General features: G+C 49.1%; 1 protein-coding gene across 2 annotated transcripts; it reads right to left on the bottom strand.

Moving 5' to 3' along the window:
* Nucleotides 1–1,739: 1,739 nt before the first annotated feature.
* Nucleotides 1,740–22,991, bottom strand: AMER1 (APC membrane recruitment protein 1). Of its 2 annotated transcripts, XM_077146010.1 has the most exons (3): nucleotides 22,623–22,991; nucleotides 14,205–14,308; nucleotides 1,740–10,323 (listed from the first exon to the last, which is right to left on the bottom strand). In XM_077146010.1, exon 3 carries the CDS (start codon nucleotides 10,229–10,231, stop codon nucleotides 6,827–6,829), a length of 3,405 nt encoding a protein of 1,134 aa, XP_077002125.1. In that variant the 5' UTR covers nucleotides 10,232–10,323; nucleotides 14,205–14,308; nucleotides 22,623–22,991; the 3' UTR covers nucleotides 1,740–6,826. The 2 variants fall into 2 exon arrangements, with proteins under 2 accessions (XP_077002125.1, XP_077002126.1); XM_077146011.1 differs by lacking the exon at nucleotides 14,205–14,308.
* Nucleotides 22,992–23,716: the final 725 nt, after the last annotated feature.

The raw sequence follows: 23,716 nt of genomic DNA, 5'->3' as shown, positions 1-23,716 counted from the left end.
AGATTACACAAGATATGTATTCAGTGTCCAGTGCCTCAAACATGTCAATGAAATTTTTGTTCATTCTGTTCTTGGAGAATAACAGCAATAAACTTTCTCTTCTCACCTCTTCCATCTTGGCCTGACTCATCCTTTCTCCACCAGACTTCCAGTCTGTGTTCTATCTATGAGGAAGTCACTTCACTTCTCTGTGCCTCCATCTCCTTATCTATCAAATAGGGATTAAATCACCTGCTCTGCCCACCTATTTCACAGAGCCTTTAAGAAAATAATGGAGATGGAAGGAGTTTGTAACTACAAAGTGATTTCCTCAGGTTCTTTTCTTACTGGCTGGGTCTGGCTCCTAAGGCTAGGAAATATCCAGCAAGGGAAGAACAGTCAGTAGGGCCCAGTGCCCCATCAGCCTCCTCAAGAGAGGGGGCAGCGAGGAGCTAGCAGTTTACCCACAGTAGCCCTTGCAATTTCCTCAAATGCCCTCCCAAGGGCTTGTACAATAGTCTCTTATCGATTTGGTTTACATTTGTTCTAAACTAGGAAACTGGAAACAAAGGCAGCCCATTCCCGGAGCAAAACCCCAAGCTGACCAAAGAACAGCACTATATTTGACCAATGTGGGTTTCTTGATCATGTAAAGGTTTTAGGAGGTTCCCTCCACCTACGTTCTCCTCCAGCATTACCAAGGATGCACCAGGGGCTATCACGCAACTAGCCATCAATCACTGCAGAACAGGAAGAGCTCTTAACACTCATCTAGTACAGGTGGTCCAATGTCCCAGAATCATGTGGGGTATCATGAAAAAGTATTGGATAAAGAACCCAACCCCAGACCAACTGAATCAATCAGATTGGAAAGTGGTGGACTTTGGTAGTTGAAAAAAGTATCACGGGTAACTTTTCAGCTACTCTGAGGTAGACCAATCTTGTCTTCCATCTGTGAATTAGTCTAGTCAAATCTATGTCCACACCACCCCATATTACTACTGAAGAAACAGACCCAGGAGAAGGGATTTGCCTAAGACCTAATTTAAAGAGGGGCAAAAGCTAAGGCAGAAGAAACCCAGGTTTCCCCAACTCCATGACCCCCATGAATTTCCAATGGATGTAGTGAGACTTTGTAGGCCTTCCCAAAGGGTCTTGCTCCGAAAGTTCTCATAGCAACCATGTTCTGTCCTTCCCCTCCCCTCCCTGGGAAGCCAGGATGGAGAATTCAATTTCCATAAAATTGTTCTCTCTTTTCTCTCCTGCTCTTATTAGCTTTGCTTGATTCATAAGGTCCTGGGGACCACCAAGTTCCTTTGCTGGTCTGGGAGGGGACCAGGGAGCCCTTCAATTGTCTGGGGCAGTACTACTCATGATTTCAAGAAACTATTTCAGGGCCTCTGGCTTGTAAATAGCAGTTGGGAGAACTCAGAGAAATCCCCACATAGGTGCCAGAAGTCCTTGCTGGAAGGGCCCAAAGGTGAGAATCTAGATTAAAGAACCCAAATCCGTGAGCACAATCACCTTCTAGTCCATTGCATAGCCAGACCTTTGTGTGGGTAACAGTAAGTGGCAAGTAATTCCTGCCTAGGGTAGGTAGGACAGGCTTGGGAAACTCAGGAAATGACTCCAAAGTAACTGGGATGTTGCTGTACTACACCTCTGATGCCCACCGAGATCCCCTCCAACAAGAGGCAGAAGCCACATCCCACCACACCCCCTCCCTTGTCTCAGCCTCATGGCTGAAAAGTTGTGGCACACAACTGCCTAGCCAGCATCTCTGCCTATAGCCTTGGATGAAAGATACCATCCCTGCAGCTTGGCCTGGCATCCTTTTGATCAAGTCATCAGTAGGCAGTCCACACCTCTGCCTCCTGACTGGTGGGAAGGCCAGCACACTTGCATGAGGCTATTTTCAGAAGTGCTAGCCAGCCCCTGGCAGTGCACAGGGATTTAAGGGGCAGATCTCAGGATGTGGAAGGTATGATAGAAAAAGTTTACCAATACAGAACCTAACTGGGTTGCAGGGCACGGCTTGGATAGGAAATTTTTTACTACTGTTTCCCCTGCTGGGTGCCCCTGACCCATACTCATCTTGGTTTCTCAATCTCCCTTTAAAGGAAAGCCCAATACAGCCCAACACCCACAGGTTACAGGCATGCTGCTGCAGAACAAACCACAAAAAAAAATGTGCTTTAGTGACTGGGGGATCCTTCTTGAACCCAGTTTATTAACATTCAGCACAATGAACAAATATTGTTACAAACAGGTAGTGCATCAAGATGTCAGTGAGAGCTAGGAGTGGAGAGGTCACAACTCAGGGGACTCTGTGAGGCCCAGAAGATGAGGAGGAAGCTCTGGCACAACTAGGGGCCTTGTTCCCCTTTCTGCACTGGGAGAGAAAAAACACTTATATCTGGTGTGAGGTTGTAGGGCCATTCCTAAGGTCTTCCCCCCTTCCCCCAGTCATTTTATTTAACATGAGCTAAATACACATTTTTCTTTCCCCCCACCCCACTCCCATATATAGCAGGGAAAATAAGCACCAATGATGAGTAATTAAAGCCCCACCTCTCAACAGACTCACCCTCACACATATACATGCCATGTAGACTTTTGTCTTTGGAGTGACTATAGGATGGAAAAATGGGAGATCAGGCCAGTAAGCCATCACTCTGACAGTCACTGTCCCCAAAATACCATCCATGTGTGGTCTGGAACAGAGTACAGGAGGAATGGTAGGGGGGTGGTTAACCCCAAAGCAGCAAGAGGACTTAAGGAGTTCACCCCAAGTCTCTTCTGGGCAAAGATCACAAACAATTGAGCTCCTGGAAAGTTCTATGCAAGGATTTACTCCACAAGATGGCCAATTCCTGATAGTTCATGCATCACTGACTCACCCAGCTCTTGGGAGGTAGAGGTGGTTTAAAGCCCCTGCCCTCTCCACTGGGTAGAGAATGTCCTCAAAATGCTCCTTTGTAGAAACTCAACACTACAAATACCACAACATGGACGTTCTAGTTTCAAAACAATAGTACAAGACATAAAAGAGGATCCAAAAAAAAAAAGAGAGAGACATGAGTACTTCTAGAAGGTCTACAAACAAAGGATGGGGGGGGGATGGTGAGAGGTGGGGAGGTCCAAAAGGAAAAAATAAAATCCGTAAAACATGTTTTCTACCAGGCTCCACATGCCTGGATCATCTGGCCTGTGTCTACGGTACCTGGGTATCTTCTGCCATCCCTATCATGGGAAGAGGGATGGACAGCATTATACAGGGGGTGTGAAAAGGGGGAAAGGGAGGACCCTGGGCAGTTGAGATGCCAGCCCTCTACACAAGCAGCAGCGATTTTTCTGTCATCTTTGTTTTGTTTAAAACTGTAAACAGCACCGCTTAAAAATAAAATATATCAGAAAAGAACAATTGATAAACATTATTTTCCATGAATATAAAATGCAAACAATACAAAAATATATAATTGGCCTTTGATATATATATATATATATATATATTAAAAACAACTTGGATGCAACATACACATGGGTAAACTTGAAGTCTCCCCTCTAGCAACTGGGCCCCTGGGCTAAGGGAAGGTGGGGGTGGCATTGGCACAGGTGGGAAAGTTACTGGAAGCAAGACTAGGGGTATGCACCCAGTCTCCTGGGGTATGGGAAGCCACTTCCCTCCTTGGTACAGCACGGAGAAGGATGGAAAGTAGTGTATGTTGAAGCCTTTGTCCCAGGAGAATTGTGACCTGGGATCCAAACTGAGTCCAAATAGGCAGTACAGGCTCTAACTGGGCCCTTGGCCCCAAAGCAGGGCTTCCCTTGGCAGCTCTAAAGCACCAAGAGACTGGCATCTGAGCCCTCCTAGGTGGCCTTTTCTCCATTCACTGTGCCCCAAGGACTGGTCTCACCTGGGTATTCTCAGGATCACAGTTGTCTGGCACTAGATAAGCCTGGTGGGTAGTAAGAAGACAGTCACCTCCTCTCAAATCACACCTTATCTTGAAGTCACATCCCAAAGTATTATCCCAGGACCCTGGAATGGGAACCTGGTGTTCATCTGTCATAGCCTAGGGCTCGTTGACTTCATAGGTGATGGACATGATATAAACACCATTAGCAGTGCAGTGCTTATCTGACACTGAGCAGGCACTGGCCTACATTTGGGGAGAGGCCTGGATCTTGGAAGGCTCTCCCACTATCACCTTGAGCTGCCATCACCATGTGTCCCCAGCCAGTCTTCCTTCCTCCTCTAGGCTGCAGCTGAGGTTCATCCATGAACTCCTTGTATTTAGAGTAAGTCTCAAAGGAGCCTGCTTCTGCAGTGGTGTACACTGACTGTCCCACCTCTCATGGTGAGGATCATGTTCATGGGCTGGTCAGCAGGACTTGCAGGCAATAATGTCATTCAAACTGGAATTCCTGCTCATTCCCAAGTCCTACTCTATTGTGTGTCAGGGCTATGATGACTTCCCTCAGAGACTGTGCTTCTTGCTGCCCTCCTGCCCTCAAAGGCAACTCTCAGCCCTTAGCCATAGGTTAACCACCTACTTTTCCTCTTCCCAGGTAAGGTGGCAGCCCTTCTTCAGTGAGTGCTGGAGGCTGGTGATGGCTCTACTGCCTTCTATGGCTAGCAGTCCATATACAGGAACTCAAGCTGCCCTGAAGCACAAGCAAACACAGAGGAGGCAAGAGGTGGATAGTCCCTGTTGTAAAGGCATTTGGTGAATGGTTAATTCCCGCCAAACAGCCAGGCCAATTGCAGTTCCACTGTCCTGGAGCAGCTTTCCCAGAAGGCCAGACAGTTGGAATCTGGACACTTTTTTCCTGGAATGCGCTTTCATTCTCCAGCTCCATGAGAGATACACTTCTTTGCAGTGTCAGACAAAGTCAGCCTGGAGAGCTGGCCTGGGTCCCTTGAGGGGTGGTGTTGGTGCCAGGCAAACCCATATTCCAAGGGTGCAGCTTCTGCCAACCAGGTCTGCTCATTATAGGGAGGAACACTGGGAAAACCCCAATCTGAGAAATGGTGACAAAGACCAACATGGACACATCCCCTGGCCAAGGGAGAGTTTGCCCACAATGTCACCGTGACCCAGGGGCCAACAGTATATGTTCACAAGCTAAGTTGCCGTATCTCAGGAATAGCAAGAGCCCTGTTGACCTCTTCTCTTGACAGGCATGGAGATGGCTGTGGGGTGGGGGAAGGGGCAGGGAGGGAAGAATCATAGTTTGGGTCAACACATCCAGGCAAAAAATGTTCCATATGCCATTTTCAATAAAGAAATTTAAAAAGAACCCTCTCGTATTGATGAGCGAGAGGTTAAGCCTGCAAAGATTAACAAAATCTTGCAATGTTTTCCTGAGAGCAAGCTCTTCCCTGCCATTATTTCCAACCTAGTTTAACATGGAAACTGCATTAATGCAAGAGAAACAAGGGTCCCATTCATTCCATAAAGGGCTGCAACTGCCGTGCAAATTAGAGTCCTGCAGCTTGGCAGAATGAGGATCGGCCAATCTTTCCTCTCAAGAAGTCTTTTGATGATACTAAGGACCTGGCTGATTGGAAGAAGAAAGCTCCTTTAGAGAGCCCAGAAGAGCAGCAGAGATGTCTTTGGAACCCTGTCTCAGGAGTGCTCCTAGTCATCATCCAAGAGCATCCAAATGAAAGGGTGGACAAGGTTTAGGGAACTTTTTGCTTGGGGAAGAAGTTTTTCCTCCTAAGAAACCGGATTGCCTTGAGCCCTGCAAAATATAAACTCCCTCTTATCCTGGCTGGAACAAAGGGCCTCCTTTTGTGGGAGGTCCCTTACCACCTGGACCCAAAATAAAACCCAACCTCTACAGCCAAGCCTAATTTAGGCTGCTTCTCTTCCTGTATCTCAATTAAAAGAACATGTTCCTTGTGATGAGATTATGAAAAACTCCTTTGAAGTAAAAAAAAAAAACCTAAAATTTAAAAGCATCTGCAACTCAGACACAGGTGCTTCCTTAAGAGAGAAATAAGAGAAAAAAAGAAAAAAATGCCATCATTCCAGAGCTCAATACTCATGGCAGTATCCACGGTACAACCTTGCTTTGTCTTCTGTCATGTAACTGCAAAAATTTCATCACTCCACTAAGGGGATTAGTGTTTTTTGCCATCAACCCGAGCCATGGCAGGCCAGGTGAAAAGGCCCTCACCTGGTTATAATACTAAAGTCCACAGCAATAGGCAGTGAGACACATGATACTTGATGCTCTCTAAGGACAGCCAGCTGAGATGAATATAGTCAATCAATGTAATAGTGGCAGCTATGCCAAGGCCAAGGAAGTGAGAAGGGGGATGATTTGTACCATAATTTTACATTGCTAAGAGCAAACAAGCCCCCCAACTCCTAACAGGAGGCAGTATCTGAACAGATCAGGCTGCTCATTAGTGGTTCATCATTCACTGGGGGTTAGGAAGAATAAGGGGTAGGAAGGGTGCACTAAGGGTTTAGCCTGTATTGAGGATGCATGCTATATACATAATCACTAACTTGGCAACCAGAATAAACAGAAAATTACAGCATCCCAAACCCTGCATGGGTCACAATAAGAAAACCCCAAAGCAAAAACAGGAGCACAACAGCAGCATCAACAGCAGCCTCATGGGCAGATGTACTCCAGCTGAACGTGGCCAAAGATGGCAGAAGGGGAAAGTGGGAAAACAAAGGTGAAAACTCACAGGTGCTTTCCTTGGCCAAAAGGATTTTCAATTTAAACAATAACCCCCAACCCCCACCCCACCCCCTCTGCCCAACCCCTGATCCCCATTCACATGCTCAGGCCCCATGCCCCCATCCAGAATTAATGATGACTACTCAGCTAGGTTTCCATTCACCGCAGTGGAGGAGTAGCTGTTGGGGAGAGAGGCCCTCTCTTTTGACAGGTCAAGGTCAAAAGCCTCACAGTGAATGGACTGAGGATGTTGGGGCTCAGGCTGGACCCCAGGCAGCTGAGGGATACCATGGGTGATGCCCACAGGCTTGGCCTGGGACAGAGGAATGGGGCTGAAGCCTCCAGAACTGGAGGAGCAACTGGGTTCATCCACGGGCAGCAGTACATCTTGAGGCCTGGCCCTCATACTCTGGGAGGCCTGTGGCTGAGGGTTATAGCAAGGCCCCATGGGTAGGGGTAGATGTGAAGGACGAGCTAGCTGAGGCCCTGTCTTTCGGGATGCACTTGGCTCTGGCCCTGATACTGGCAGAGACATTGACATGGCAATAGGAGGTAAGCAACATGCTGCCTGACCACATGGAGATTGGCTAGAAGGCCCATCCAACTGGATAGGACTTACCCAGGCAGGGCCTGGCCCCACTGGGAGAGTCCAAGTAGGCCAGTCATAGGCCCCTGGGGGCTCAGTATAGAGGGACAGAGGACTGTCTTGGCCCCATTCTCCTTCTTCCTCCTCTTCTTCATCTGAATCTTCCTGTTGTTCCTGAAGTTCATCAGATTCCATGCAGCCCTGGGCCAAGTGAGAACTGGAGAGCTCAAGCTCCAGAGTCTCTGCGGTGTCGAGAGAGCGGCTTCTCCTGTTGAGGGCCATGGCAGCAGGTGGAGGCCGAGGGTGCATGCCAGGCAGTCCCAAGTATCGAGGGAGGCTGCTCACACCCCAGGGCAGGCCTTGGTAGAAACGGCTGTGGTAGTTGCTGAAGGCATGTTTATGGTAGTAGCCCATCTCAAAAGCTTCCAAAGAGGCTGCGAGTTCTTCATCATTGTGGAATTCAGGATTCTCTTCACACTCACCTTCCCCATCCCTTTCCACATCAGCGATGTCAAAGGTTACCATGGGTGGCAGCTCAGGGAGGTTTTGAGTGAAGGACGAGTCAGAGTCAGAGCTGCAGGACATGCTGGAGAAAAGATTCCCACTGCTGGTGAACTCCACCAGGGCCTGTGAGAAACTCACAGTGGCATTCCCTTCTTTCTCAGCCCCTTCTTCCTCTGGGTCCTCAGGGGGTGAGTAAGTAGGGTAGGCCCTCCTAGGAGACCCTCCAAAATTTGCTTCTTGCATGTCTGGCTCAAACATGGCATCACTTTGGAACAGTTGCATCAGGCAGGTACTCTGATCTTTCTTGGAACAATTTCCCTCAAACCGTTTCTCCAGAGGACGGAAGTCTCTCCAGTCTGGCTCACTGCTTGAAGTGGTGGGAAAAGCTGACATGGTTCCATGGTGGGAAGTCTGAGAGGCCCCAGATACCCCTGCGACTAAGCCCATCACTGATGGGCCTAAGGGCCTCATCTGATACTCTATGATTGGCTTCTCCTGCCAGGCCTGCACCACTCGGGTGCAGGCCTCTCGAACATGGGTTTCTTGGATACAAGTCTCTCTGGCATGAGACTCTCGGCCATGGGCCTCCCTGGCATAGGCCTCTCTAGCACAAGCCTCTCTAGCATGAGCTTCCCGGGTGTGGGCCTCTTGAGCATGGGTCTCCCTAGAGTGGACCTCCCTGGCATGAGAGTCTCGAGCATGTGCCTCCCAGGCCTCTCGGGCCTCAAGCTGCTCCCGCCGAAGCTCCCAATACAATAACTGTTTCTGAATAGTCACTAGCCGTTCTTCCTCTGTCTCCATTGCCCCAGGTGGCCGGGAAGAAGAGAAGGGTTCAAAGTCTAAGAAGTGGTCAAACATCTCAGAGCTGTGCCCATGGAGGTCGTAAAGGCAGTCATCCCCAGGTGGGGAGTTCTCAAGACTGTCATCTGGCTCATAGAATTCATATAGGGCATCTCCACTGTAGCTGTCTCGGGGCAGGCAATCCCTACGGACAAGCCCCAGGGCCTCACCTGAGTCATCCTCAAATCCAGGTGTGGTGGAGTCATAATAGCCTTCATCACTGTTGGGGGCAGACTCTTGCTGGTCACTCTGAGGAGTCAAAAGGTCCCCAGGGGCTAAACCAGGATAAGACCGAACTCGGTCAAGGAGCATGTAGTTGTGGTGGCTTGGAGATGTGGTGGGATGGTAGCCTAGGTTCAGGCTGGGCCTTGGATACATCTGAGCATTTGTCCATAGATATTCTAAGTCATCCTCTTCTTCCTCCTCCTTTATCTCCTCTTCTTCTTCCTCTAATTCTACCTCCTCTTCCTCATCTTCCTCCTCCTCCTCATCTGGCAAAGCCATCTCCTCTCCACCTCCTTGGTAGGTCACCAGGCAGGAACTACGCTTGGTCCCATCTCGGTTGGCTCTCTGGCCCCCAGAGGCCATGCTGTCTGTCATGCTGTCCATATCCTGCTCTGCTATGATGTCCCCACAACCTGTCAGTGAATCAAAGCTTTTCAGGGATGTGACATCTCCAAACAAGAGGCTCAGCTGGTCCCCCGCAGGGCCACTGGGTAGATTTACCCCTTCTGCCATTATTTTCTCCCCCGTTTCTGGGCTGTGTTGCTCCTCTGGGCCATTGGTTTCAGAGGCAGGGTTGAGTTGCAGGAGTGCTGAGGCTAAGGCCTCTGTGGAGTTTTCTGGATCTTTACAGGATATCTTCTCCATAAATGGTGGAGGAAGCTCTGGTGCTAGAGAAACTTTTGGCTCAGGAGCATCCTGGGGTTTGGCATCTTCCTTGTTTGGAGCTTGGAGGGTATCCTCAGAGTAGGGCAGAGAGGTTGAGTTCACATGCTTATGAGGCCTGGTTCTGGCCCCCCCAGGAAACTTGGCCCCTACATCAATTTGCTCAATCTCTGCAACCTTGCTTTTCCGGTGACGGCGGATACTGCTGAAAAAGCCTTTCAAGCCTTTCTTTGGCTTGGGCACAGAGGGAACCTTCTCAACCCCAACCTTTCCTGTGGTTCCAGCCAGACACGTCTTGTATCTGGAGCCTATCTCCAAAGCCCCATGGGCACTCTGAGAGATGGAAAGTTGGCAGGGTGACCCAGACAAAGGTATGGAGAGGTCAGTTCCTTCACTGACAATGTCTTCAGAGCCACAGGCCACCTCACTCAGGCCATCATGGGTCTTGCTCTTGCTGAGACACTTCTTAGAGCTGCCTTTCCCAGAACCTTTGCTTCGACCCCCTCCAAAGAAACTAGGTAGGGTACAAATACCTTTCTTGCCACCAAACAGTTTCATGGCAGTTTTCTTTAGTCTACCTGGGCCGGACGAGGGCACTTCTGACACTGGCCCTTCCTTTGCCTCAGTTGCCTTATACTTGGCTCCTTTCTCTGCCCTTTGGACTTGGGTGTCTCCAGAGGCTGCTGCTCCTTTGACATGAGAAGCTTCATCCTTTTCAGTCTCCATGGTGCTAAGGACCACTCAGGTATGTGGAAATGAACCCTTATTATTCCCAGTACTATTATAACATCTTCAGTCACGAAGCATCACAGTTGGATCTGGAGGACATGAGAGAGCAAAAACAGAGAGATTGACGCTGGTCAGCAAATACCCAGGCTGAATTTGTTTAAACAAGTGTCTATGTTCTCAGGCTTGAGTGGAACCAGTGAGAAAATAAGGGAAAATATAGGGAAAACTTCAATCTACTCCATATGCTTGGCTTGCTGGGCCAGCCTCCTCTAGGCCCAAGGTGGCAAAACCTTACACTAAGCAATGGGTAGCTGTTGCCCTCATGCCTTTCCTAGGTCCCCTCCCTTCCAGAACGAGGAAGCAGCAGACTAGAGGAACTGCAGATGTGTGAAAGGCCCAGTGGGAGGGATTATAGAGGGGAGCAAGGTAGGGAGAGGTAGAAATGAGGGAGGGAGGTCAGCTCTGACATTATAGAATTTTTTAAAGGCATGTGGGAAAATAGCTCACTGAGTCCTTGCTGGACTCTCCTAGGTAATCTGAAATCCCAGTCCTCAAAATTCAAATTAGCCTGGGCTCTTGTTGACATTTTGTTACCTCCTCTCGTGGGCTCTCTGCATTTCCTTATGGAACCATGCTCAGACCTTCAGAACCCAAGAATAGGAGCCTCACAGACCTGGGCTGCAATCCAGGATCAGCTAAGATAGCATGGTGGCCTCAAGCAAGCACTTAAACTCTTTAGGCTTCAGTCCATCTGAGGGGTCTACCAATAGTTACCCTTCATAGGAGTTATGTAATGGGTAGGTCTAAGACACACTCTCTATCGACTGCCCTGCTGAAAAAGGATTTCAATTTGGCCCCAGGCAACTGGAACACCCAAATTTCCCCTTAAACCATGAGGCAGGCTGTTTCTTCTCAACTCCCCTCATTATGTTGGCCAGCTGCCTGACTCCCTATCTGGGCAAGGAACTTCTTTAATGTATGAATCTAATTATTGTGGCAACCAATCATAAGGATGATATGAAAGCCAGCTGCTTTGGGGACCACAAATGATTCATTGTCCTGACCAGGGAAATAGACCCTCAACAGATATTTAAATAAATAAACCTGGTATAAGCCATAACCTTCTGGTCTAGACTCTCAATCCTCCAAACATCTAAATGCCAGAGATGGAATAAAAAGGGCTAGTCACCACCCACTCCAACACATTTCTCCTTCCAATGTCTGGTGTATTCCATTGACTGCAACTTGGCAGCTGGCTCTGTGACCAACTTCCTGAAACCCAAAGACTTCACCCCGGAGAGTCCCTCACGATTGTGTACCCTTTCTGTAGAGTAGCCACCAGAAGACAGGGGAGCTAGGATGTGGAAGGGAGGCAGAATAGCTACTAGGAGCCAGAGAGAGGCAAGCGCCCCTGGTCCCTGTGGTCCCTGGAGCAGCTGGCCAGCGTGTCAGCTCTGTGATTGGTTGCCACAATAATAAGACTAATGCATTCACCTGCTGTGGAAGGCTGTGGGGGTGGAGAGAGGCAGGCAGCTATGCACTAGCTTCTGACCTCATTATAAAAGCCTCTCCTGGAGCCCCTGATACTGTCTTACAGATATTAATTTTGTGTCTGATGCCTTGCTTAGCTTGACACTTGAATCATCACTGTGATTCAATCAAGAGCACTCTACAGAACTGAATGTTAAAAATGGAGCAAGATAGTGGCTAACCAACCAGAAAAGAAAAGGAAAAGGCTTATCTCATCCCCTCTGCAGAGACCTGCATTGACATTTGCTCAAGTTAGGGGTTTTTCTGCATGGGTCATATTTTTACATGACGCTGTTGAAGGTAGTTTAGCCCAACTCAGCCTTGCAAATGACAAACCCATAATAGACAACCCTCCCAACATACAATCACATGCACATAATCATACAACTACACATAACAGAGTCCTCTGGCCAGAGGTCTGATAGGAAAAGTGGGGGATTCCCTTATCAACTAATGGAATCCCCCACTTTCCACAGTACAGATACTTTCATCTGAGCCCTGAAAACTATTGGTAGGGTTGTCATTATGGTGCTGGGCGTATAATGGGGTTGTTTGTGAAAGTGTATTACCCTCTATGGAATTCTGTGCACAGTTCTACAGTGCAGGCCAAGAATGGGGACACCCCAACCCTTGCTTTTAGGGAGTTCATAAAAGCACAATGTGATACAGACCTTAAAGAATAGCACCCATTAGTTCTTAACATGGGTGGTGGAGTATCATTCTTTATACCTTGTTAACATATATACCTCAGGATAAATTTGAAAGGCAAAAGGACATTCAGTCTGCTGGGCTCAGAAAAGCTCCCTTGAGGTGGGAGCATTCAATCTGGGCTTGTCAGACAGAAGAGAGTGGAAATGGCAATGATTTAGATGAAGTAATAGGTGAGACTAGGAACTGTGACTAGGTGTCAAAGAAGACCCAAGGGCCAAGTAAAAAATGTTATGGGCCTAGATATCCTCTTGAATCAAAGGCCGATTTGTCCTGCTGGGTTTGGGGCTAGAGTTTCTGAGACAAATCAGACAAATTAGGAATTAGACAAATTGAATCACAAAGAGGGCTGGTTTCCAAGCCTTGGTGCCCCAGTTGGAAGGCAGTCCCTTTGGGCCTTCCCTATGCCTTTGTTCCTGTCCTCTGATGGGGTGAAAGCCAGCCTATCAGCCTTTATTTTGCTTTTCCCCTGTCACAATAACTTCAGAGTATTGTTGAAGGAGCTGTGGGCCACAGGGTTGGGGCTCAGGCCATGCCAACCTCTTGTCTGCCAAGGTACCCTTCTGAGTCTTGGGTACTTGTGAAATAGAGTCAAAATAGCACCTATTCTCCCACCTCCCACAGTTCACTGCAATATTGTGAGAATTTGATGCAATAATGGACACCAAAAGTGCTTTGCAAATTGTAAAGGCAATGCAAATAAGAAGGATTGACATTATTGCTATTATTACCCTCTTCCAGGTCAGATACCAGTTTCTTCAGAAGCAGGAGACCATGTATAAAAGGATGCTCATTTGGGGTAGCCTTTCACTGCAGGGAGCCTAAGGGATCAACTGCCTTGGCCCATGCTGAGGGAAAGCCAGGTGTGAGGGAATTTTAAAGATATCTGTGTGAATTTTTGTCTGCTGCTAAGGGCAGTTTAAAAAGTTCTGTGCATGTGATATGCGTGTTGGGGGGCGGGGTGTGTGAAGGAGACAGGGTTGTATTCCCAAGACTGAGTTGTCTCCCCCTAGCTTCAGATCCTCTTACTACTAAGGCCCGTGGTTACCTCTGCTTGTGAGAACCAGCCTTGAAACTATGCTGTCTCCGAGCCTCCTACCTTGCCTCTCCAAGGACCATGTCCCCGCATAGCCACTCATGGTGTCTCTGCATGTATCTCCCAAGACACTGGGAATAGGGTGGTAGGGGTCACCCATAGTTGGCAACCACCTAGACTAGCACCCCCTCGGCCATTTCTCCATACTTCTTGCTACCTCACCAGGTCCTAAAGCTGTCCTCCCCCAATAGGTTATGCTGCCTTTACTTGGGTATGCAGAATTCACTGGTTACAAGAGTAGGGTAGGGAAGAAGGTGAAGGAGTGAAAGGGACAGGAAGAGATATACTCTGCAGTTCCCCTAAACTAGGACTGGTTCCTCTCAGGGCTCCTGCCAAGAAATTGGCCCTGCCAAATCTGGGACCCCTCAACCCTCAGCTTTCTCAACCTGTGTTCTCAACTTACCTAAGCCTCAGGTAGATGGGTGGATAGGGGAAGCCTCTCAGATTGCTCTGTGGTCCAAGGCAGAGGCTACTGAAGCTGCTGATAACATGGGAGGGAGTAGGCTGTGGTGTAAAGTGCTGGGGCCATCCCAGCTCCTAGGGCCAGCCTCAGGCCATTCCTGGGCCAGTGGAAGGCTGGCAACTAGGGGCAAAGCTTCTTCCTCCTTCCCTCCCCTCATAATACAAACCACAAACCTGCCCCTGGGGCCGTCAGAAGGAGGAAACAGCTGCAGCCGGAGTCTTGCATATTCTGCTCCAGGCCTAGCTTCCTGGGGCCAGCTGAGCCAGCTTAGAGAAGGCTGAGTTAAAAAAAGGAGAGTGTATGAATTATGTAGCATTCTAGAGGTAAGGCTTCAATCTGCCCCAGTTCCCCAAGCCTATTCCAAGCAGTCTTCCAGGAGGCAAGTCCAGTCTGGGACCATCCTCTTGTGTACACTGGCGGGTTGGGGGTGGATAATGGAGTGATAAGCAGTATATACCCTCAAGAGTCAGCCAGTTCACACTGAACTCAGCTCTGCCCAGCTGCAGGTAATCTGGCAAGTTATTTGGCATTTCTGTATCTCTGTTTTTACCTCAACTGTGAAATGAGGCTATTGAGAGTATCTACCTCTAAAGGCTATTATAAAAACCCAAACCAATGTATATAAAGTACCAGACACAGTTCATTACATATGAGAGGCTCAAAACAAAAGCAACTACCTTTTATGTATAGTCAAACTATAGTTGACCAATTTCTAGCAGTAAAACCACCTCAGGCAAGGGTTGGGTAGGGTGCTCCCCAGGTTTCCGTGCGCCCCTCTGGACCTCAATTTCCCCATATGGTAAATAAGCGTGATTGTGTAGTCATCTCACAGGAGGATTTAGTTGCTCATTCAGCCAACTTTCCATATTCAAGACCCCAGAATGTTGCTGTAAGTCAGCTACTGGCTTATCTAGGAATTTCAATTAGCCAGGTTCCCTAGCCCAGCTCAGAAAGGTCAAAAATTCAAACTCAGCTAAAAGTACCAACATCAAAGAAAATGCAAATCAACAGACATCCTTTGCCCACTCAGGAAACTTTACCAGTTTACAAACTGCTCTCCATCCCTCCAACCTTCAGTTGTACTTCAAGTCTGGTTGGGGGACTGTAACTCCTTATCACACAGAAAGAAACTGTGGGCCAGGCATGGGAAAAGACTCACCCAATGTCACACACACAGTGAGAAGGTGACAGAGCTATGTGAGTTCCCAGGCCTCTTCAGTCCCAATTTCATGCCATTCTGCTGCACCGTGCTGTCCCTCAATCAACAGAGGAAGAGTGAGAGTGAGGACTGTGCAGGCTCTCCTCACACCTGCAAAAGCCATCATCTCCCCACACCACCACCCCACAACTGTCTCAATAATCTGATACTTCTCTGTACCATGTCATCATTTTGGCCCCACCCAGCACATTCCAGAAAGCCTGGTGACTTCAGAATCCAGGGGCTGATAACTCAACTTTTGGCTGCTCTCCTCATCAACAACCCCCACCCCCACCCCAAACTGTGCGTCACGTCCCTCTACTTCCCTTTTCCTTAGAAGATAAGGTTGAGGAGCCTCAAAAAAGTTCAAACAGAAAAATGCCAAAAAGGACAAAGATGCAGAATTTAAGCTATTGTTTAAAGAAAATGACCTCTGAGATGACCTAGAACATGAACTGCCCATTGCTAAAGTCTACAGTCAAGGCCCACTCTCAAAACTGTTTCTTCAGAGCCTGAAGGAAGGACTGCCCAGCTTGGTGCCCTTTGGTGGAGCTATGGAGGCTGCTGGCTGAACCCCACCCAAGCTACCCTTGAAGCCAACTCTCCAATTTGTAGCCTTCCTGTGGGGGGGGCACCTCCTCTCGAGGGAATACCCCACCAACTCTGGATATAATATAGACCCCAAAAAGCAGTCTTCTGCCCCACCAACCACCTCCACTACCTCAACTGAATTGTTCACATACTCAGTGTTGAAAATTCATTCTGGTAGGCCTCAGTCTCTCCATTCATCTCTCTCATATGGACCCTCATTCATCTGATGGTCACTATATCTACCACATAGCAAGAGCTCAAAAAATGTTGGTTCAACCATAAGTACATGGAACCTTGAGTAGGGCATGAGAGTTTGTCGGTTTGTCCAGAGTAATGCCTCAATAAATCCCAGAAGGATTTGAACAGTGAATAAAAACGTATTTGCAAAGTCCCCTTGGGGGAATGGTGATAAGGGGGGAAAATTCAACTTCCTCATGTGGAGAATTCCTGATATTCTCACAAGCAGTGGGGACAACCAAAGCAATAGGCTGAGCCCTAAATCTTGGGGTTGGTTCATATGAAACTTATCCCCACAAAGGCTAGGCTAAGTAAAAATTAGGCCTAAGAGTCACCCCCAGAGAACCTCTTTTGTTGCTCAGATGTGGTCTCTGTCTCAGCCAACACAAGTAAACTCACTGCCCTCCCCCCTCTCTACGTAGGACATGACTCCCAGGGGTGTAAACCTTCCTGGCAACATGGAACAGAAATCCTAGAATGAGCTGGGACTCAGCATCAAGGGATTGAGAAAACCTTCTTGACCAAAAGGGGGAACAGAGAAATGAGGCAAAATAAAGTGTCAATGGATGAGAATGGTCATTCTCGAGTCGAAAGGTTATCCTGGAGGTTATTATTATGCATTATATAGATATCACCTTTTTAGTTAAGGTTTATTAGAGATAAGTAAAACATATGGATTAAAATAAAAATAAGTAATGGGGGAACAAATATTAAAATAAATTTAGTAGACTGAAATGCTAGTGATCAATGGAAGGGAGTGGTAAGGGTTATAGAAAAAAAATAGGGGAAAGAAAAGCTAAAATATATTGGGTAGTTGGAAATATTAGCAGTCAATTAGAAGGAGGGTTAAGGGGTATGGTATGTATGAGTTTTTTTCTTTTTTCTTCTTATTTCTTTTTCTGAATTGATGCAAATGTTTCAAGAAATGATCATGGTGATGAATATACAAATATGTGATGATATTGTGAGTTATTGATTATATACTAAGAATGGAATGCTTATATGTTAAGAATGTTCATGGTTGTATGTTATGCTTAAAAATAAATAAATAAATTAATTAATTAATTAATTAAAAAGTTGGTTCAGCTGAGTTCTAACTCAGTTGGAGTTTTGTAGCCCAGAACTAGATTTGTGGATTTGAGATGTGTGGGTTTGAGAAAGTGACCTAACCTCTCTGAGACTCAAATGTCTCATCTATAAAATGAAGAAAATGCTATCTACCATACAAGATCATGGTAAGGATTAGAGATGATAAACACAAATGACAAATCACCTGCTAGGCACCTAGCAGGTTTTAACTAGAGGATCCTTGTGATGGGGCCTCTCACAGCCATCCTCTCCTCTCCAGTTCCTCAGCTGCCACCTCAAGTCCTCAGAAGATGACATAAGTCTCTCAGCTGAGTTCCCTCTGGTGCCTCTCTACCACAATGTCACAATTTCACCCCTGCCTCCCCCCACCCATCCCAGCCATCCTCCACACCCTTGCCAGATTCATTTTCTTACAACCCTGATTTTAGTGGTTCACTCCTTTACTTACCAAATTATTCTGCACTGCTGACAGGATCAGGGCCAAAGCCCTTTGCCTGACCTTCAAGTCTTGCACTTCCCACATGCTACTGGTAGGTTTTACAGCCTCTCTTCCCTGTCCCTAGGCCCCAGCCCCAAATACACAGGAGTGCCTCAAGCCTGCAAGATATGGTTACGCAGATCCCTCCTCTCCCTAGCAATGGGCTTTCTTGGTAAGTCTTCTTGATGCCCCAGTTTTCTCCAAACGTTGCTGAGGTCCCCTGCCCAGCTTGACTGTGACAATAGGGGCTTTGGGGACCATCTACTTGCCACTCCCCTCTCAGACTCTAAACTTCCTTAGACAGGAATGTATCAGAAGCATGTATTCAAAGTACATACCATGCCTGTACAGTAAGGCTTCCAGTATGCTAATATTAGCACAGCAAGGGTTACATGAGAGACAGGTACCAGTCCCCTTCCCTACCCCAGGTTCAGATGAAGAACAAGAAAGCTGTTAACCCCACGGACACAGATGTGACAGGGCAGCTGAGGAAAGCCTGTAAAGGAAAGGCTGAGCTGAGTGAACAATGGAGACTCTTTTCCTTCTCTCTTCTGGACCTCAGTTTCCATATCTAGAAATGGGAGATTAGACCAGGGGTTCCACTTTCCCAAAGTTGCCTTGAGAGGCTAGGAAAAGGGTGATCCTGGGTGCCCAGGTTTCTAGTGGCTGCTGAGTCAGGAGGCATGGGGGGAGGTACTGGACTGACTTTGGGGGTCCTAGCCCAGGGTGGCTGGCTGGTTGGGCTGTGGCCCAGCTTCACACTTTACAACCCCCTCCCCAACATTTTACTATTTCAAATGCACCAGGATGGCCTGTGAATATTTACCATGTCTAGAGAGAAAAGGCACCAGAACTGTCCAGGCCCAGCTCTCTCTCTCCTGAGGAGAGTTGTAACCCCCAGCAGGGAAGGCTGAGTAGATGGGGGGTAGTGGGGTGAAGACAGCTGACTGGGGAAGGTGGTGAGGAGAGGAGAGTTGAGGAACACTGGTTGAGCAGGACAAAAATTACAAAACCTGTAGGAGATGAAAGTAATGAAGGCTCTGGGACAAGGAATGCAGCTTAAAGTGTCAAAAAGGTCCCTGCAGCACTAGATGTCTTGTCTCAGACCCCCACCAAATGCTTTGGGGGCCATTTTCTCCATTGTTCTTATTTCCCCTAATCCCAAAAGGGGAGGTGGGGGGAGCACTGCACCCTCATTCAGCTGGCACCTGCAACTCTGCAGTGGTCTGGTTTTCCTGCCTGCCTTGCTGGAGATATACATAAACTTGCACAGGTTTGAAAAATAAAACCATGGAGAGGAGATGAAAGGCTCTGTGATTATTTAACTCAGAGACAGAATTTGGGGGTGGGAATGAGGGTTTAATGACTATGAAATGTTCAATGGATTGTTAAGCAGAAGAGCAATTGTGGCCAGCTGCTCTCAACCTCGCTCCCCCACCTCCAACACATACACACGCGTGCACCATTTATCTGTATCACAAGAGGCTCTGCTTAGCTCTGAGAAAGAACTTCCTGGTAGTACAGGGTGAGATTAGTGATCCAGGAATAAGTAAGAAGTAGGCTATGAAATACCTCCTCTGGGAACTTTCCCTTTACCACCTAGTTTGTGGAATGACAATGGGATTACCCTCTTCCAGCTTCAGGTAGCCTACCTGTAAGTAAGGGGCAGAAGTTCTTTTCTCCTTTTATCTGTAATCAAATCCTTTACCTACCAGTATCTCTGCATTTTTCCCATCCCCCCATTCCTCTGGACCAGAGGAGTAAGGCTGTTCCTACCACACACTTTCTCAGAGTGTGAATGTAACAGTTCTTGAGGAATTTTTAAACCTCCACTAGATCAGAAGGGAATCATTAGAATGCCAATTTCTTCCACCTCCCTTCCTTCTGAAACTTTCAGCCTTCCACAGGGCTGCAGACCAAGAAGGAAAAGAGACACGAAAGGGGAGAGGTTCCAACCAGATGGGTTCCTCAAACCCCAGTCCCCTTCACTCTTGGGGGATGGGGGAGGTGAGTGTTGATGAGATCTATGTTGAATGGAGCTGCTGGATACCCTGGAGATAGCGGGATACCTTGGAAAGAGCTATTGTCTAAGAAGCAGCAGCCTATCCCTAAGTAGCTATGAGACTTCAACTGTGTGACCTCAAGCAAGTCCCTGTTCATTTCCAGGGCTCAGGTTTCATATCTGTAAGCACAGGAGTCCAAATCAGTGCTCATTGAAGACCTGTCCAGCTGAGGGAAAGGGATTCAGTAGAGGCCTGGGGGACACTTCTCAGTTGCCACCACGTTGGTATTTAGGTTTCAGGCTTTTTCCTGCTTCTTCCCCCAAATGGAGGCTGATATGGTGCAACTTCCCTCTGGAGACTGCTTGCCTTGATCTGTGTTTCAATATCCAAAGGTTTGGCCTTTTACCTGTCCAACTTGCTACATGCTTCCAATTTCTTTCTAAAACTCCGTTTTTATCATGGCATATTTATACACACAAAAATATCAAAACCCTTCAATTCCCAACTCTTTGATGCCCTATTTCACCACAGGATAAGATCCCCATTCTGCAGCCTGGCAATTGGGAACATGGACCCCTGGGTTCCAACCTCCTCTACCCCAGAACCATACCATCTTAATCAGATTTGACTCATTTACTTCAGGCTGCCTGTCAGCCACCCCTTTCCATTCAGATGTGGAATTATTTTGTTTATGTCACTCAATCATTTGCTTAGCCAAACCTCCCTACTTTCTCTAAGCTTCCCAGAATGATCCCCCCTATATACACAGGTCTCATCTCTCGTCATCGCAGTTTGTCTCTGGGCTCATAAAGGTGTAGTCTGGGTTCTAAGTGGCCTACATCCTGAGCTTCTTGTTGAAAGGATAGATCATGATTTTTTTCCTTGTAGTAGCAACCCATCCTCCTCCATTCTCATTAGCTACACTCAATAAAAATCTGAGCCTTGAGTGCCATTTATCTAGTCACTTTCATGAGAACTGGGACAAGCATAAATTGGACAGGTCAAGGTCTTCTGGAAAGTTTGCAAAGGCAGCAGGTCCTTCTGGAGCATTCATTAACTACCAACTACTGCTGGCCTTTAAGGGATTTACCGCTGAGGTCCCAGGTTTCATCTACCCCTCTGAGGGATTCAGAGAAAATCCAGATATTCATGATATCAGGAAACAAAGCAGAGGCAAGGAAAATTAGTTATAGTCTGTCTCCTAGTAAAATTCAAACCACCAAATGCCCAGGAGATGTAGACATCCCTGGAGGAATTCTGAGAAAGAAAAGGTCATCATGGGTTGTAAGAGATGGGCAAAAAAAGCACCAAGCAGAAGTGGGGCCCTGAGCTAGGACCTTAGAGGAAAGAGAATCTGGATAGTTGCTGGGTATGGAGTTGTGAGAGGAATAATATACGGCAGATGTGTTTTGCAGTTGCTGGCCTGAGGCAGGACAGAGGACAGGTCCAGCCCTGGACTGGCGATATCCCACTGTGAGTGGGGTTTCTGTTGGGGTGTAGCCAAGGTGGGAGTTGGTGACTGCAGCGTGGTATGCAGTCCTAGCCAGTATCAAAATGGTCCCCTGCTAGCCTTCCCCCAAGTGAGGGAGTCACTGGGTCTCCTTGCCCCTTCTCTGAAATGCTGAGGCTCTGTCTGGGCCTGGCAGTGGACAGGGTTCTCCACCTTCACAGGTTGGTCAAAGGTCCAAGAAGAGACTGTCAAGCTCTTAGCTTGTTTCCTCTCTTCGTGTTCCTCAGAGAGGCCTTGAGAACCAATTGCCAGAGGCTCATCGCTGTGCAGTGGCTGTGCAATGCGTAGGGCAGAATGAGGGGAGCTGCACTGGGGCTCTGCTGGAATCTGAGGTGGTGTAGCAGGGAGTCCAACAGCACTGTGCACTCCACCCTGCTCATATGGCTGCAGCAGGCCAGCAGAACAGCAAAGGAAGATGTTTGGTGGTGGGGGGGCTCCTTTTGAACCCGCAGCCCACACCAAGATGAGACTGGCCAAGTGGAGGGCGGCTCTGCGGGGCCAGTCTGGCTGCCGCCTGATCGCCTGGCGTGCACAACCCTTTTAGCCCCCCGGGGAGCCCAGGCAAAGTCCGGCTGCTAGAGGTTTACCAGTGTCAAAGGTGTCTGCAGCAGACAATAGCAGTGGTTCGGAAGGCTGGGTTTTTTAAGTAACTGCAAAGTTGGAGGATTTGGTTGCTTTTCTGCCTCTCTCACACACCCAAACGCTGCATTCCCCTACTACAACGACTGCCCCCTCGGCCTCTGGCACGGAAATCCCCCACCCCCGCAACACCAATCGCTATTTTTAATCCGGAGGCTGAAGAGAAAAATCCTGCCAGTGCCCTCCGAAGGGAGAGGACGCAAGGCGAGTGGGTAAGACAAAGCCTTGCAGCTCTAACCCAAGGACCACCTTGAGCTGAAGCTCTAAGCCAAGGACCAGCGACAGCCCCACCAGCAGCCCGCCTGTCCGCGGGGGCAGGCGCCAGATGCGACAGGAGGCAGGGGAGGAGGGGGCGCGGCCGGTTGGAGCAGCAAGGCCTTGGTTCCGAGGGGAACTAGGCATACCATAGGCCCACTTAATTCCTCCGGGGAGTAGAGGGTGGGGGCAGACAGTGTGGATCCCCCAATTCATGCCAAAGTCAGTCCTGATCGGGCACTGGTCAGAGCGTTGGCTTCGTCCGCAGAAAGGAGGGAAAGAGTGGAGATGCACAAGGGTGGGGAGGGGCAGCAGCAGGGCCGCGGGTTAGCGGGACCCGGGTAAGTCAGCAGTTCCAGCAAATCTGCTACAACAAAGGTGCGGCGCTCCCGGCCTACAAATGCAAGGCTGGGAGTGCTAAGTGGCGGCGCCCCTCTAGGGACCTCGCGGTAGCTCGGGCGGGCCCATCCCCGCCTTCCCCAAGAGCCCAGAGGCATGGCCCAAGCTAGCCCGCCCGCCTGTCCCCACCCCCCACTTCCCGCGGCTACAGTCACTAGGGCCCCGGGGACTCGCTGGCGCTCTGCAGCTTACCGGACAGTCCACCAAACAAGGTCCAAGGAGAGAGCAAGCGCCCGGGGCGCCAACCGGCCCAAAGCTTGGTGTCCTCCTCAAGGCTGCCAGAATGGAGCACGCGGGACTGCACCAGGCAGTAGGCAGGCGGAGGCTCTCAGCTGCGCGCAACGCTTAGCCGACCCAGTCCAGCTCTCAGCGCGGGTATTGTCTGCTGCGCCGCCCTGACCTGGGCTCTAGACCCGGCTGTCGCAGCTGTGAGTGCCGCCGCCGTCGCCTAGGCTGCTGCCGCTGCTCCTACCAACGTCGCCGCAGCTCCAGTCACCTCCAAGCAGTGACTCCCCTTCCCCAGACTCTGGGGTGCTCCCGCATACCCCCTCCTCCGGGACTCCAAAGCCACGGGGTGGGGAATCCGCGCTCTGATTGGCAGGCTCTATGGCCCAATCGCAACGGTGGGAAGGCGGGCCCTGGCACGCCCATTGTTTTTCTTGGTGCGTTTCTCTTTAAATGCAAATAAGCTCGGGTGTGGTGCTGGCTGTTGCTGAGAGGGTGCGGAACCTGGCGCTGGAGCTCCCCAGCTCCTGCTCCAGCTCCTGCCTCCTTGCCTTTGGATCCCAACGTTGTGACACCGTGGGCTCGCGGGGCGGGTCCCGCCCAGACAGGGCTCACCAGACTCTTGAAGCTCAGTTTCGGTTTTGCACCCGCTCCCATTTCCGCGGTCGCCGTGCGTTCGCGCTGCAGCTCCCTGTCCACCATCAGGCAGCTTATCTGACAGAGAACAGCGGACGGGGCGAAGCGGGGCTGAGAGACTGGGGGACTGCAGAGCCTCTGGGCACCTCGCCTGGCCCATCCTTAGGCGTAGAGGCAAGGCCATAGGGCCTGTGGTCCCGGGCCTCACAGAGGAGGGACTCAGCTGCCAGGAAAACCGACTGCAGTATCCTCACCCAGCTTCCCCCCACCTCTCAGGCACACGGGGGCCCTTAGGGACCATCGAGGCCAGCCTCCACCCATTACCGACTGGCTGCTGCTGCCCAGAGAAGGGAAAGCGCCTCCACGTAGTCACCCAGACCGTCAGCAACACCGACAGATTTGGAAAACAGAGACTGGGCTCCAAG

Source organism: Tamandua tetradactyla, chromosome X (assembly GCF_023851605.1).
Source record: "Tamandua tetradactyla isolate mTamTet1 chromosome X, mTamTet1.pri, whole genome shotgun sequence".
Classification (NCBI taxonomy): Eukaryota; Metazoa; Chordata; class Mammalia; order Pilosa; family Myrmecophagidae; genus Tamandua; species Tamandua tetradactyla.
Note: the sequence above shows the minus strand (reverse complement) of the source record. Positions and strands in the feature narration are given on the sequence as shown.